The sequence below is a fragment of the Chanos chanos genome, chromosome 12, assembly GCF_902362185.1.
Source record: "Chanos chanos chromosome 12, fChaCha1.1, whole genome shotgun sequence".
Taxonomy (NCBI): Eukaryota; Metazoa; Chordata; class Actinopteri; order Gonorynchiformes; family Chanidae; genus Chanos; species Chanos chanos.
This window is the reverse complement of record NC_044506.1, coordinates 4,289,577-4,306,063: the sequence shown is the minus strand read 5'-3', so window position 1 is coordinate 4,306,063 and position 16,487 is coordinate 4,289,577. Positions and strand designations below refer to the sequence as shown.

General features: G+C 40.5%; 1 protein-coding gene across 1 annotated transcript; it reads left to right on the top strand.

Annotated features, from left to right (window-relative positions):
* Positions 1–752: 752 nt before the first annotated feature.
* On the top strand, positions 753–16,455 carry LOC115825540 (uncharacterized). The gene is made up of 12 exons (XM_030789324.1): positions 753–963; positions 2,586–2,662; positions 6,885–6,951; positions 7,566–7,820; positions 8,011–8,298; positions 8,519–8,528; positions 8,621–8,748; positions 14,508–14,705; positions 14,829–15,110; positions 15,573–15,851; positions 16,090–16,140; positions 16,451–16,455. The coding sequence occupies exons 1-12, from the start codon at positions 753–755 to the stop codon at positions 16,453–16,455; spliced, it is 1,851 nt and encodes a 616-aa protein (XP_030645184.1).
* Positions 16,456–16,487: the final 32 nt, after the last annotated feature.

Genomic DNA, 16,487 nt, shown 5'->3' with positions numbered 1-16,487 from the left:
TACCACTCCTCTACCACGCCACTACCACGCCACTACCATGTCACTACCACTCCTCTACCACGCCACTACCACGCCACTACCATGTCACTACCACTCCACTACCACTCCACTACCATGTCACTACCATGCCACTACCATGTCACTACCACTCCACTACCATGTCACTACCATGCCACTATCATGTCACTACCACTCCACTACCACGCCACTACCATGTCACTACCACTCCACTACCACTCCACTACCATGTCACTACCATGCCACTACCACTCCACTACCACTCCACTACCACTCCACTACCATGTCACTACCACTCCACTACCACTCCACTACCATGTCACTACCACTCCACTACCACTCCACTACCATGTCACTACCACTCCACTACCACTCCACTACCATATCACTACCACTCCACTACCATGTCACTACCACGCCACTACCATGTCACTACCATGTCACTACCACTCCACTACCACTCCACTACCATGTCACTACCACTCCACTACCATGTCACTACCACTCCACTACCATGTCACTACCACGCCACTACCACGCCACTACCATGTCACTACCACTCCACTACCATGTCACTACCACGCCACTACCATGTCACTACCACTCCACTACCACTCCACTACCATGTCACTACCACGCCACTACCATGCCACTACCACGCCACTACCATGTCACTACCACTCCACTACCACTCCACTACCATGTCACTACCATGTCACTACCACTCCACTACCATGTCACTACCACTCCACTACCACGCCACTACCACGTCACTACCACTCCACTACCACGCCACTACCATGTCACTACCACTCCTCTACCACGCCACTACCACGCCACTACCATGTCACTACCACTCCACTACCACGCCACTACCACGCCACTACCACGCCACTACCACGCCACTACCATGTCACTACCACTCCACTACCACGCCACTACCATGTCAGCATTACTGTTGTGTTGAGAATTGTCTGCCGCCCAAGTAATATCTGTTCAGAAACTGACTATAGATGAAAGGGTAGAGGACAGGTATGTACAATGTGTGCCAAACAGTATGTCCCATGTTTAAAAAAAAGGAAAAAGAAAATACGACTATTTTTTAATCCTTAGTAACACAAAGGCACGTAGACTTTAAAAAGTCCCACTTGATTGTTCTGATGTATCTCTGTGCAGATGACCAGTTGTTTGTGCTGTCATTTGGTAGTTACCAGAGTAGAACAGTGCTGACTGTTTGTCTGAACCTCTAAACATACTGCTTTAATCATGTCACTATGTTCATTGTTTCATTTAGATTTGTTCAGTTATTCTGCATCAGTGAGGACATATACTATCGGTTGCCATATTTTAGTGTAGAATACATTATATTCATGGCCGTGTTGTACTTTTCACTGAGGGATTTTTGTAGTGGTTGCAAACACACATCCATTTCAAATACATACACACACACAAGTCATGGACTCATGTAAGTCACTACCACACTGCTGAAATAGTGCCAAAGTGCAATTTGTTTTCTTTTGACACTGTACGTACTTGTTTTGTGTGCTTACTTTATGAAAAGATTTTTCAGATTTAATAATATACAGTAGTATAGAACATGGACAGACTTTACAGTGTTTTAACAAAATTGTGTGAATAAGAGAGCTTTCTGTTTTTGTCTCTTTTATTTGAGCTGGGCGATTTCAGTGTGAAACACGTGTAGTCACGTGTCCCCCTCCCACGATAACCGAAGGCAAACCAAACCGAGACACAATCCAAAATCAAAGTCAACAAATGATGCAAGGTCAAAACATGGTACAGGCAGGTTTGGTAAATAGCAAAGCACGACAAGCCCAAACGGTCAAAACAGCGAGATCTGCACAATACCTATCCGGTATCTTTAAATTCGAGCGCTCCGTCCCTGGCCGAACAGAGGAGGCGGGTCGCAACGCCAGGCCAGATGGTGATTGACAGCTGCTTCCCGCCGCAGCTGGATACCTGTGTCTGGGGAGTATAGTGAGAGAAGAGAGAGAGAGAGAGAGAGGGAGAGAGAGAGAGAGAGGAAAACAAGACGCAAGCAAAACAAATGGATGAAAACAAAACCCAGGCAAAACACATGCACAGTATAAATATTATACTCAAATCAAGAGTGCAGCTCCAGTAAAATTCAGCATTTCTGGTACAAGATTTTTATATCAGATTTTTTGTCCTTTTTAAAGTCATGCAGCAGGTGTTCAAAGAATCCATGTAAAATGCATGTATCGAAAACTTGTGTCACGTTTCAAAAAAGAAAATATGCCTCCATTAGCTCATTGATGCCAGCCCTGAGCACTGTGGTGGTGGATCAGCAGTTGGAACTAACACGACAAGGCTCAGCCCTGAATGAAGTCGTAAGGCAGACTAAAATAACTTACCCAGTCACATCCTCCGCCAGTGCCTTCAGCTCCACTATGGCTCCTGTCCTCTCTCTCCATGTCCTTCTGAAACGCCAGTGAAACTCATTGATTGCTACAAGGATGGTGCATCTGAATATAAAGGTTTCCTGTTGCAGTGTGACTTATGCTTTACTTGCTACCCTTCTCTTTCAGACACCACAAAAGTGGCCACTGTGATTTCCAAATTATCTGGACAAACCTCAGAGGGGTCCACCACAGCTGGGCAGAGAGTAGGTGAGGAGGTCTGATCCCGTGCCTGTTTTGAGTCCCAGTTTCAAGCTGCGTTCAATCATCCTATTGATGTAAAAGAGGGAGGAGAGAGGCTAATCCAGCCAACCCAGGGCGGCTGAACCACTGCCTATCATGTGCCGTCTTTCAGAAATGCTGAGATGAGCCTGCTTTCTGCACCATCTATCGACAGGGTTTGAGGAAAGATATTCAAATGGAGCACCTTTATCTAATTGGAGTGAATTTCTCGTGAAACACTCGCAGCTACCTTGGACAAGACTCTAGTGACGACCCTATGCATGGTGTGCCAGGCTTAGGTATTGGAGCCACGTGTAGGAAACACTCTGTGTATGTCATCATCATGTATCCTTGGCATTAGAGGGTTGCAGGAAAGAAGAGGCACCAAGAACATCTTTGAAGCTGCAGAAAAAGCGTTGAGGTGGCTGTGGATCAAGAGGGGTGATCCGTAGTGTTGCGTGCTACTTGGACACAAGCCGGGGACTGATCACCCCCGGCTGGGTCGCCCAGGTGAGGGTGTCTGATGATCTAAGACCCAAAACATCCTATGATCCTGAGTTCATCACTGATGATGTGTCCAAGTCACACCACCTGGTGTTTCAAGAAACACTTATGGTTACTAAGATGCACAGTGTAGAGTTATGTTATTCAGCTCTGTGGTTTTCTCTTTTGTTGGATTTTGTACTGGCCGTGCAGATACAGGCATTTTAAATATCACTTGTTTACAATGCTTTCTTCATTGAGGCCACTTTTCAAAAAACTTCTAAATTCTATGTAACATTCCAGTGTGGACAGGATGGGCATCAGAGTGGCCTATGTCTAATGTAATACTGTAAATAAAAGTAGTGTCTGATTTTGCGATGTCCTTTATCTGAGGTGGATGAATTTGATTTCATACATTTCCAGTCATCTTGAGTGAGACTCCATTAACCCAATACATGGCAGTAAATGGTGTGTAAAGTTTATGCATTGCAGCCATTTGAGAAAACACTCTGCATTATCAGATTGGAAATACTTAGATTGAAAATAATTTTGTAAATAAATAAGAATTTATTAAATGTCATAGTAGGAGTTTATTAAATATTTCCTGATTACTTAAATAATCGGTATGTAACTGGCCTAGGTCACTAAAGGCATGCAGTCCACTTATTAGTGATCCAAACCTAAGCTTGTATCCTGACAATTGTTAGGATTTATTAAAACATATTTTAATCAGTATTAGCCAGAGCATGCAGCCCAACTCCATGTGCAGGAACTTGCGATCTCAAGACTGGTCTACTGCAACTCTCCACAGACGAGCCTACCAGCCTCTACTATAAACCACTGCCGGTGATCCATAACGCTGTAGTACATTTGGACTTGAATCAAACAAGCACACGCCACACCCCTCCTCGTCTCCCTCAACCGGTTCCCTGAGTCTGCAATTTGCTATTTCGACGAAGCTTTTAAACCAAAGCGACTTACATTTAGTGCATCAATCAGGTTTAACTACCTCATAAGCAAAAGATCGCAGCAGGAATGCAAATGAGTGATTTTTAGTACCCCGCTCCTGTATATCCCGCAACGCTAAAGCAAATATCTGCGAACAAAACCTGCAGTACAGTACGCATAGTACAGAGGATTTTTTTTTTTTTTTTTTACATTTTATAGCATAAAATATAAAACATAAGAGAGGTTACACATCTGCTTGCATTCGGTTACATTCAGAGCAACCAGTGGAACTGCACCTACCTACATAAGGTCCCCCTCGCGACCTATGAACCATACCACCCACCACATTAGGCGAGGGAATGACATTTGGTGATTCCACCACTGCACAGCAGAGAGTCAAAATCTCATCTCTTTTCATGTGTGGTTCTTCAATGGTGGAATCCCATCTATACTGCAGAGTCCTTCACAACTTTCAAGAAACACCTAAACACTTGTTTCTTCTATGAAAAACTTACCAACAGGTCTGCAGACTAACTCATTCCCTTACACTTGACCCCTTACTAGGCCAACTGATCAAATGTAAATTGCTTTTAGATATAATCTCCCTCTTCTGGTTCTTTCGATTAAAATGTTTGGTAAGATGGGCACAGTACAGAATACTTAAGTTTGTTTTTAAGTTAATTTTGTTTTGAACAGAATGATTAGGTTTGTAGGGTGGCAAGGTGGCACAGTGGGCAGCCTCGCAACAAGAAGGTCTCGGGTTCAACTCCTGGCTGGGCGGCCCGGGTCCTCTCTGTGTGGAGTTTGCATGTTCTCCCTGTGACTGCAAGGGTTTCCTCTAGGAGCTCCGGTTTCCTCCCACAGTCCAAAGACATGCAGGTTAGGCGAATTGGAGACACTAAATTGCCCCTAGATATGAATGTGTGTTTGTCTGTGTGTCTGCGATGGACTGGCGACCTATCCAGCGTGTTTCCCCGCCTTTCGCCCTATGAGCGCTGGGATAGGCTCCAGCACCCCCCGCGACCCTAAACTGGGATAAGCGGCTTAGATAATGAGTGAGGGTGAATGATTAGGTTTGTCTGTACATCGATTACACTGACCGTATAGCCTGGGCTTTCTGGTACGCCCGCCGTTCCACCTCCTTTCGGCCCCTCACCAAGCATTCCACAGCTGCTAAAGTCAAACCTACTGTGAATGACGGACCGCTAAATATGGCAGGTCTTTGAAGAACGCAAATCGAAAGTGATATTTACTTTCTTTCTCACGCTCGTATTTCGAATCTTCTTGGAATAGGTGAATGTGACTATGACAAAATTATCGTGTTTATGTTTTATTTTCATGTTCCTTCAGCCGTCGTTCGCGGGTGAGTGGGCAACCATTTTAAATGCGTTATTTATGCTTTAACATGGCATTGAAAGATCATGATGAAATTTTTCTGGCTTTTTATTACAATTTAGCAACTATACAAATGCAATACACGAGTGCTCCGTTTAAGAGCTGGAAGCATTTAAACGAGCTTTGCCGACTTTGACCGAATTTAAGTTGCAGTAAAGTTTGGGTGTTTTGACTGTTTGAGGTAACTTGCGGATATAAGAAAAGGATACTTTTAACAAATGAGCATTATGAACTAAAGTTGATTTTTGTCACTTGAAATCCTCAGTATGTAACGCAGTAAGGTCTTGTCTCAAACTCCATTATTCGCTAAAAGTGGGTTTAGTTCACGAAGGATATCGGATTGATTGTTGCCAAGTTATTTATAGACTGTGCGGGTGAAATTCTCAGCCTGGGCCAAATGAGACTGAGTCCCAACGCCACACGATACCTGTTCTGAGACAAAACAATAGGAGTCTAACAATGAATCAGATGCAGTGTAAGTTTATTGTATAGTTCAAAAGGCATACAACAAACTGAGTCAGGTCCCGGGGAGTGACTGACGCCGTCTCACAAAGCACCGGTTTTTATACACGTTTTCTCAAAAAAAAAAAAAAAAAAAAAAAAAAAAAAGATACACATTACTATGTCTCTTTGTATGTGGGGCACCTCTGCTAGCCCATCTTCACAGACCCCTCTCATCGCTGGTTTATGTTACTTTATTATTGTTTAGTTCCTTTACGTTTACCATACGTCGTCACCAATATTTACTGCCCTGCTTAGTGGTGGAGTAAGATATATCACAAACCTGGAATATTTCACCTTCTCCATATATTATGACTGACCACAGCACTCTGGCAGAGGCGCCGACCTTATCTCACATGCTGTCCCCTAAAGGGCCACACAGGTGTCTTCTTTCTGAACAAAGAGAACTTGATGTTTCTTGCAATACAAAGGATTGTATAGTTATAGCGGTTAATATAAACGATTACATTGGTTCACCCCTATAATAATGAATACATTATTGTTACATTGTTTATCATGGTTGCTACGGTGGTTATCTTAAAGGAGAGTAATATTTCTCCAACAACTAAGTGGGAGAAAACACCTAGCGCTCTGACTGTTATGTGACTGCTCCGTCACTAATGACTAATGTGAACAGAACGCGCTATCTGAGCCCTAATCTATAGCATAGAAATGATGGCGTCTCATTCTCCTCCTGTTTGCGCACATTAACTCTTAGAACAACCCACTGCTGACCCCCGTCTCCAGAGCCTCTGCATCACTCAAATAATCTTTGACCGGTTTCTCTATTTACTTACAGGCACTGTTGCAGCTTATTTTGGATGTGTGGTCACCCATTTGAACACCTTTTCACTTTGAACCCCCCGTTGGGTCGAGGAGAGGTCTCTGAGAGGAGACCAGCATCTCACCTGCTGGTTGTGTGGTGTGCTCCAGCTACTACTGCATGGTGTGTTACTGCACTTTTTTATGGTTTGTGCTGGTTTGTAAATAGACAGTGTAGAAGGCAGTAATGCATACAAGTACTTTGTTTTTGTTTATTTGTTTTACTTAGCTCTTAATGGCTTGATAACACTTTTAATAGATCAGGTTTCGAACTACCAGGAATGTTAGTCATATCACGCATTAGTAGGTGGCAACCATAGTTTTTCCTCATTGCCTTGGCAACACTCCCCTGCAGTACTAAAACCTCTTGCAACTGAAACACAGCTAACTGGTCCAAATGTAAAATTCTCAAAAATCAAACACTTGATTGGTGTACACATAGGTATACACACTTCTCTTTCTTGAAACAGGCCTCCAGAAATCCAAAACCATATTGTAACAGATACAGTTTGAGACAGTTTACCAAAATGACCGTATTGGCAGCATGTTAAATATTATATTGTGTAATTCCATAAACAGAGATAATATCTCGGCATTTTTGATTTGGTATCTCATTTGTGTAGACATTGTTATAAAAAGAATGTTGACTGAAGTGATTGGCATACTTAATAAAATACCTGGTATGACTATGGAGCTCAATTGTCATTGACAGTTGTGAGTTTTCTCGTATTTCAATAGATGTACATTCACTGGATGCAGTTTTTGTTGGATCACATGGCCTTAACCTACCAGAGTATTTTGAGGTGATAGCTGTGGACGATGTGCAAGTCTTCCGCTATGACAGTAATATGAGAAGTGCGGTAACTGCCCCTGAGTGGCTGAACAGCAACGCTGCACAACAGTACTGGAGGGACATGAATTCCAGATCATATCACAACAAATATAAACAGATGCTGGGCATGAAGACGGCAGTCCAGCAGTTTAACATGACAGGTAAATTGCTTGTTTGACCTACAAAAAACAAAACAAAACAAAAAAAACATTATACCCATAGTATACATTGTATTTAATGAACCTTTCATGTTCACTATTGCTAGCATGGACATAAGGACAATATTCAGCACTTTGAATGACAATGTTCATATTTACAACTTTAAACTAATAAAGTCTGTTGAAATTTTAGGTGCCCTCACTGACGTTAACGTTTATCAGGCCCATGGTCGATGTGACCTCCACTCTGATGGAACTGTGAGAGGCTTTTTAACTCATGCATTTAATGGCATGGACTTTTTAAGTCTTGATACTGAGAAAAAAGAGTTCATAATCACAGTTCCCCAAGCACTCCGCTATAAGAGACTGCGAGAGAGAGATCATGCCCACTTTGAAAACCTTGTCTCTTTCTACACAACGAAATGTGCTGAGGAAATTAAGTTATTTTTGCAACACAACCCTAGACTACGTGTGAAGAAAGGTAAGATTTGTGTTCAGTATTAAAACAGTCTGAGAAAAGCAATGCAACAAAAAACGAAGAAGAACAAAAAATCTATGAAATACAGTTTGTCTGAAATACATATAGTGAATTGCTGGTAAATGAGGTTCACACTGCAGTGGAGAACTACTGCTTCCTGTGGAAGATTAAGCAATAGTCTTTTATTTATTTATTTTTTTAAATTTGTTCTGTAATTCCAGAGGTCAGGGTTTGTAAGAAGATTTAGGCCATCGGTAATGGGTTTCCGTGTGTGAAGAAAATAATGAAATGATGTCTCGTTATTGTTATTTTCTTTATTTTGCAGTTCCAGAAGGAAGCAAAGATCTGCCTTTACAGAGATCACATGTCATGTGACTGGGTTCTACCCAAGAACAGTGCAGGTTCAGTGGTTTGGATCAGACATGCAGCCTGTGGTTGAGGGGGTTATTGAAGGTGAGGTGTTACCAAATGGAGATGGTTCTTATCAGATAAGAAAGAGTGTTGTGATACCAGCAGAACACACAGACATACATCACTACAGCTGCGTGGTCCAACATAGCAGCATACCTGGAAATATCACCAAAGCCTGGGGTAAGATCCTGCTGAAAACTTTTCAGTTATTTCTATAATATTCCTGAACTTTTTAAATATTTTAATGTTTGAAAGCTATATCAGGCATCAACATCTGTGTTTTGTTATTGTTTCATGTAGTGGTTAATGCAATGGGACTATCTGGTTTGATCTGTGACAGATTTGGATGAAAGCTCTTACACTGGAAAGGCCATTGGAACACTGACCATCATTGCCATTGCAGTTATGTCAGCTGTTATAGCAGCTGTTCTATTTGTATGTTGGTGGTGCCACGGACAAATGGGTAATCAAGTCTGAACCTCACTGATTCTGAAATTTTAATGCATTTTCTGTTGTCTTGATTATTTATTTATTTAGTTGTTCATTTCTTTGTTTGCAGATGTCACAGATGAAGACACAGCAAAAAAATATTCTGTTAAAGACACAGCTCTGTTATTTCATATGTATATAATCTTCAATTGTTCTTTAACAAACAGTTCAAGAAAGCAAAAATAATTTCCCTTATTTACTACCCAAGCCACCCCTTCTCTGTTTTCCTGTACATCTTGTTTTGTCTATTCCTATTGTAGTATCAAGTGCATGGTGCTGAGCTGTAAGCTGTAACTCGGGGTGTAACTTGTGGTGTAAGAGGAAGAGGAGTTAAAAAAAAAGAAAAAGAGTAAGGATGAAACATTTATCTGCTTTCTGTACTGTGTCTTGTTTTGTTAGAATGAGCTCAACCATAACAGTGCCTTTCTTTCTCAGGTGTCAGGCGTGATGTTGAGAAGGAGCTGATGGAGGGACTGAAGTAAGACACACCAAAAGGCACAGGAAAGATTAAACCTTAGCTTAACTTTTGTCTTAAATTTGCATTAAAACGCTTAAATGTATTGCTGAAGTTTGCAATGGAAGTACAACACTGTGAGCCAATTACTATTGGTCGTATTTGGAAAAAAAAGGTGTCTTTTGGCTTTTGAGCTATTAGAAGTGCAAAGGGAAGTTGATTAAAAGGGGTCTCCCTTGATTCTTTTTTTGTGATCTGTGCTATTCACAAAAAAATGCACTCTGATTTATTGTATCATAATATAACACTGTTTCCCCCTCGTCTGCACCACTGAACACATGACTGTAATTGCCACTTTATGTTCTTTCTCAGATGGACAGGGCTTATGAAAGAACTGTTTTTGTTTTTTGTCCTTGTTTTTTGTCATATGTTACCGTAAATGCACAATGGTAATGTGCCCTGAAAACAAAGTTGCAAAATTATTTCAATTCTACAGTGTGGTTCTTTTCAGTGTTAAATTTTGTATTGTTTGAGACAAATCTATTTTAAATACACATGTAAAAATACTTTGTCTCTGTGTATGCCAGTTTGGATTGTTAGGCTGTATAGAACTGTTAACTTTCTAGAGGAATCTCAGCATTCTCAGGAAGAATCTATTTTTACTGTGTAACTCTATGCAGTGTTGACACATTACAGTATTTTTCTATAAATGGGATCATGGGAGATGGTGTTTAAGTTTTATTTTTGATCAGAATCATGTTGGGATGGACTTTTAATCTGAATGCATCATTGAACTACAATAAGGCCCAGAGTGTGTGAGTGTGAGTGAGATTTCAAGATCATGTATCTGCAAAACGAAATTAATAGAATAAAGTTTTAAGTCCATTTAATAGCCTCCATGTGTCCAGTAATGTATGTATTTACTTACTCTATTCAGTGTAGAATGAAAACTGTTCAATCCTCCCTCTCCAGTTACTCCCTTCCACAACAAACTGAATAAGGCAAACTTGGTATCACACCATCAACCACCTGATCCTAGGCTGTTCCTTTTTCAGTGCAGATACTGCTTGTGTTTATTGCTGTACATACTAATGTCCAGTAGATGGTGCTATGGCAAAAGCTATACACTAGGGAAGACATACTGCAGTGTGAAAGAGAGAAATGAGGACCTGGAGGTAAAGAGAAGACAGGAACATTCATGTTGTTTCTTTTTTTGGGGGTGATTGCTACATGCTCTGATTTGTCACAGTTGTTTGTTTATGCCTGGTGGACCATGCGTTGATAAACATACCGTGAAAGAATGCGGTGTGTCCTCTCCCATACTCGTTTTCATTAAAAACCCAACAGTTTGGCAGGTAAACTGCCCATGCCTGCTCACAGTTACTGCTGATAGGTTCCTCACTGGTGCATGTTGTAGCTTTGGCAGTGGAATTTTGCCTTTGGCAATGATTATTAAATAGATTTAATGAGCAAGAAATTGATCTGTGAATATAATTTCTTTCTTTCTTGATTTTGACCTTGCACTGATTTTGAATTTGAGCTGTTGTCATTGCCATCTTATGTCTTATATTAATTCCTCATGTATGTAAGGAGGACTGCCATTTGTAAGAACTATGTACACTGCTTGGCCAAAAAAAAGTTGCACATTCACCATGGAATTGTTTCAACAAGCTTATTCAACGTCACAACATTTATTTCCATCTGGAGTCGCACTGATTTTTGGCTGAGATCTTGTTGACAACGGGAGAGTCCAACCAGTCTGTAAAGTCTTCTCCAGCACATCCCAAAGAGTTTCACTGGGATTAAAGTCAGGACTCTGTGGTGGCCAATTCATGTGTGAAAATTATTCCTCATCCTCCCTGAACCACTCTTTCACAATTTGAGCCCGATGCATCTTGGCATTGTCGTTCTGGAATGTGCCCGTGCCATCAGGGAAGAAAAAATCCATTGATGGGATAACCTGGTCATTCAGTACATTCAGGTCCTCAGCTGACCTCATTTTATTGCCGCATAACATTGCTGAGCCTAGACCTGACCAACTGAAGCAACCCCAGATCATAACACTTGCCTCCAGAGGCTCCAAATCCAAATTGCAACTTTTTTTTTTTTGGCCAGGTAGTGTATGTCAATTGTTTATCCGGTTTTAGGGCCTCATAGCTGTAGGCGAACAGACCTGTTGTAGTTCTGTTTCCGGACTGACTATGTGTGAATTGTTATAGTGTATATTGCTGTATATTACATATTAGAATAAAATCATTATGCTCAAATCAAGGGTGCAGCTCCAGTAAAATTCAGCATTTCTGGTATGAGATTTTATATCAGATTTTTTTTTCCTTTTCAAAGACATGCAGCAGGTGTTCATAGAATCCATCTAAAATGCATTTTTCGGAAAAAATTGTGTGCCATGTCTCAAAAAACAATATATATGCCTCCATTAACTCAACCCTGTTGATGCCAGCCCTGAGCACTGTGGTGGTGGATCAGCAGTGGGAAGTAACATGACAAGGCTCAGCCCTGGATGAAGTCATAAGGCAGATTCAACAACATACCCCAGCACCTTCTTCTCTAGTGCCTTCAGTTCCACTGTGGCCTCAGGATTCTCTCCATGTCCTTCTAAAACACCAGTGAAACTCACCGATTGGTGCATCTGAATATAAAGGTTTCCTATTGCGGTGTCATTTATGCTTTACCCGTTACCCTTCACTTCCAGACGCCACAAAGGTGACCACTGCGAATTCCAAATTATCTGGACAAACCTTAGAGTGGTCCACCACAGTTTGGTTGAGAGGGGGTGAGGAGGTCTGATCTCACGCCTGTTTTAAGTCACTGTTTCAAGCTGCGTTCGATCGTTCCGTTAATGGAAAAGAGGGAAGAGATCTATTTCCTTTATCTATTTTGAGTAATTTTTTTTTCTGTGAAACACTTGCAGTTATCATGGACAACACTGCAATGACCCAATGCATGGTGGCATATAGTGTGCCAGGCTTAACTATTGGAGCCCCGTGTGGACACACTTTGTATATATCATCATCATGTATGATTATGGTCCAGAGAGAGAGAGGGAGATCTCAGCACCTTGTATTATAAAATAGACTGAATGGAATTCTCAGCTTTTTACACTAAATTGGTTGAAAAGTAATTAATAGGCATTTATAGTTCATATAAGGTGAATTCAAGACTCAACTGCAAGAAAAGCCTGTGGTGATGCAATGTGCGCTATGGCGCAAAACCAGTCTCGGTTTTTCGTTTGGTGAAGAAATGACTGGAATTCACTTCAAAGAGAAAAGACAACACCGCATACGGCGGAAGTAATGTGGCTCTGTATTGTTTCCAGATTAATTTAACGTTCGTTTGAGCCTCCGAGATTTTTTTTTCAATTACATCTTTTTTCCTTGTGTGTGCTTTCCGTTTAAGACTATTCGCGTATAAGGCGCGAGTGTCCAAAAATAAAAGCAACTCTGCAAGTCGGAGTTACAAAATGTAGGCAAAGCTGCTGTGTTTCTGGTTACATTCAGGTGAGGAACTCTTTGGGTGCTCAGTTTGCAGACACACCCTTATTTAGCCCGGTGTATCTCCTTTCGGTTTAACGCAGTCTGACTGTTCTCCGGGTGCCTGACGATAGAAGATTGTAGACATGAGGAATTTAATGTGCTTTTTTCTTATTTTAAAATTTCTTCAGCTATCGTCTGGAGGTGAGTTCCATATCTCATTTAAAACTTGACAAACAGTCCATGTCATGAATTAAAACTTCAGGCTTCTTCGTGTAGCCTTACCAAGTCCGACGGGGATCTCTGCCATTCACAGCCTGCCTGCGAGATCATCCCAAGCCAGCTGTTCGATACAGCCCACTGAGACATTTCATCAGTTTTATAAAGGCGTTGTAAAGTCACCTCCTTCGGTAATAGCGAACGCCGCCTGTCACAGTGTCTTGTGCCAGGTGCTTATGACAGGAGGACAGGAGGAAGAACTACGCACCACGAGAGAGAGAGAGAGAGAGATGAAAACAACAACAAGAGGAAGAGAGCCAACACAAACAAAACCACACAACAGAAACTCGTCATAAAATATTAACAACGCCTAATTATTTCAAAGGTCCACAACAACTTGAACCATTTAGTGCGAATGAATGTACATCGTGTTTGAATATTTCGCTTTGTGCTCATTCCATTTTGAGAGTAAGCCAAATGGTAGCCTACCTTATCTACGGGTCAGTTCTACCACTAACACGTTTTCCAGTTCTAACGAGTAGGCAGCGTTAAATCTACATATATATCCTAATTTAATCTTGAGAAGATTTCGCCAATTTTGATACTTTCGCACGAGAGCATATGTCACTGCTGTAAACGTCTTTACTGGAATCGTTTTCAATCACAATAAAGTACAGTTTACCAGGATAATGCTTGGCTGGCACGATAAACATTATATTGTAAGCTACAATTAAAATGACTGAAATATAAATTATTTGTTTTGCTGTTTCCCTTTGCTTACTCCTTAGGTTGAAAACAGCAGTAACTTCAGAGAGAAGCCTATTAGACTTCCCTGTTGAGCATAAACAGTCACGGTGTTGTAGAATATTACCGGGCTTGTTCAATCTGTATGAATTCAGATTACTGAGTTTTAAAATTGCTGAAATCTGGTCCATAATCTATGCAATATGCTACACATGGTTTTAAAAAAACATATTTTAATCGTTTTCATTTGTGCAACAAACAGATCACTCTGGTTTAAAAATGTTCTGAAATGACATTTTTAGTTTTCCTGTTTGTCTGAATGGTCACAGAATAAATTCTGTAATATTTTACAGATGTACATTCACTGAATGTTCTTGCCGTTGGATCACATGGCCTTGACTTGCCAGAATATTTTGAGGTGTTAGCTGTGGATGATGCGCCAGTCTTCTACTATGACAGTAATATGAAAGGTGCAATACCAGTCCCTGAGTGGATCAACAATGAAACTGCGCCATTGTGGAATAATGGCATTGCCAGAGCACGGTTTAACAAAGAACTTTTAGCAGCAGGTCTGAAATCAGCTACCCAGCAGTTTAACTTAACAGGTAAATGGCCTATTCCACCTCAAAAAACACCATGAACATTAGACTTGCTATGTTTAGTGAGCACCTTTTGTTCATGTTTTGAAGTAATGTATTTGAACCAATAAATACTATTCAACATTTTAGGTGCTTCCACAAACATATATCAGGCCCACGGTCGATGTGAGCTCCATCCTGGTGGAACTACACAAGCCTTTTTAACTCATGCATTTAACGGCAAGGATTTTTTAAGCCTCGACACTGTGACCAAAACATTTATAGCTGTGGTGCCTCAAGCCATCCTCTATAAGACGCTGAGGGAGAGAGACCAAGCCGACGTGGATTTTCTTGTGTCTTCATACAAAACACGGTGTTTTGATATAATTAAAACATTCCTGCAACATGACCCCAGACTAAACATGAGAAAAGGTAAAATTCTAAAGTCCAGATTTGTCTTCATGACTGAACAAGTCTGTTTTTAACAGAGAAGTACATGTTTCTTTTAGTTGTCGGAAACTGACCAAGAAACCAATTCAAGAAATTACTAGAAATTACTACAAATACAGCATTAGTGTCGTGGTCAGTACATGAAGTTTACACTGCAGTAGTCTTGAAAATGAATGAAAAAAAAATTAAAAGAAGGAAAGAGGATAAGCTGCTAATTTCTACATGAGAGTGATGTTGTATATGGTTATTATCTGTCTTTTTTCATTCATTCATTCACTTATTTATTCATTCATTTGTTCATTCATCCATTCATTCATCCATTCATTCATTCATTCATTCATTCATTCATCCATTCATCCATTCATCCATCCATTCATCCATTCATTCATTCATTCATTCATTCACTCATTCATCCATTCATTCATTCATTCACTCATTCCGCAGTTCCAGAGGTCAGTCTATTCGAGCGGCAAAGCTCTCCCTTCACAGAGATCACGTGTCATGTGACTGGGTTCTACCCACGAACAGTGCAGGTTCAGTGGTTTGAGTCAGACATGCAGCCTGTGGTTGAGGGGGTTATTGAAGGTGAGGTGTTACCAAATGGGGATGGTTCTTATCAGATAAGAAAGAGTGTTGTGATACCAGCAGAACACACAGACATACATCACTACAGCTGTGTGGTCCAGCATAGCAGCATTCCTGGAAATATCACTCGAACCTGGGGTAAGATCCTGCTGAATTCGCAGATGAATTCACAGTTTTTCATTTTAATAATCATGTCACAGATTTGTTGTTTAAAATGCTGTAAATATCCACAGCATAATGGAGAGACACATTCTGTATTTTTTGTGGCTAATGTGAATGAAAATCAATAAATCCAAATGATTTCATGTCATGTCTGCAGTAAGTAAAACAGACTCATCCATCCAAGGTGCTGTGGTTGTGTCCCTTTCATGTGCAGTTGTTGTGTTTGGATTTGGATTCATGTTCTGGTGGTTCTGTAAACGTAAGGGTAGGTATGTTTGCTAAAATAAGACATCTAATTTCTCAAATTTATGGATAATATAATTTTGATCTGACTTTGTTATTGACATGTAAAACCCTTTGAGACTATACTTATAATAATAATAATAATAACAACAATTATTATTATTATTATTGATAATGATAAAATGTGATTATCGCTGGACTTAATGCACTTATTATTGCTTAATCAATATTGTTTTCAATCTTGCAGTTTCCATCATTTAAAATTAAGATTCATTGTCAATACAGGCAAGTCTTCAATTTTTTCTCTCATCTCTTTGTGTGTTTGCTTTTAGTTTGATATGTGTATGGTGAGATAAATATTCATTTCTA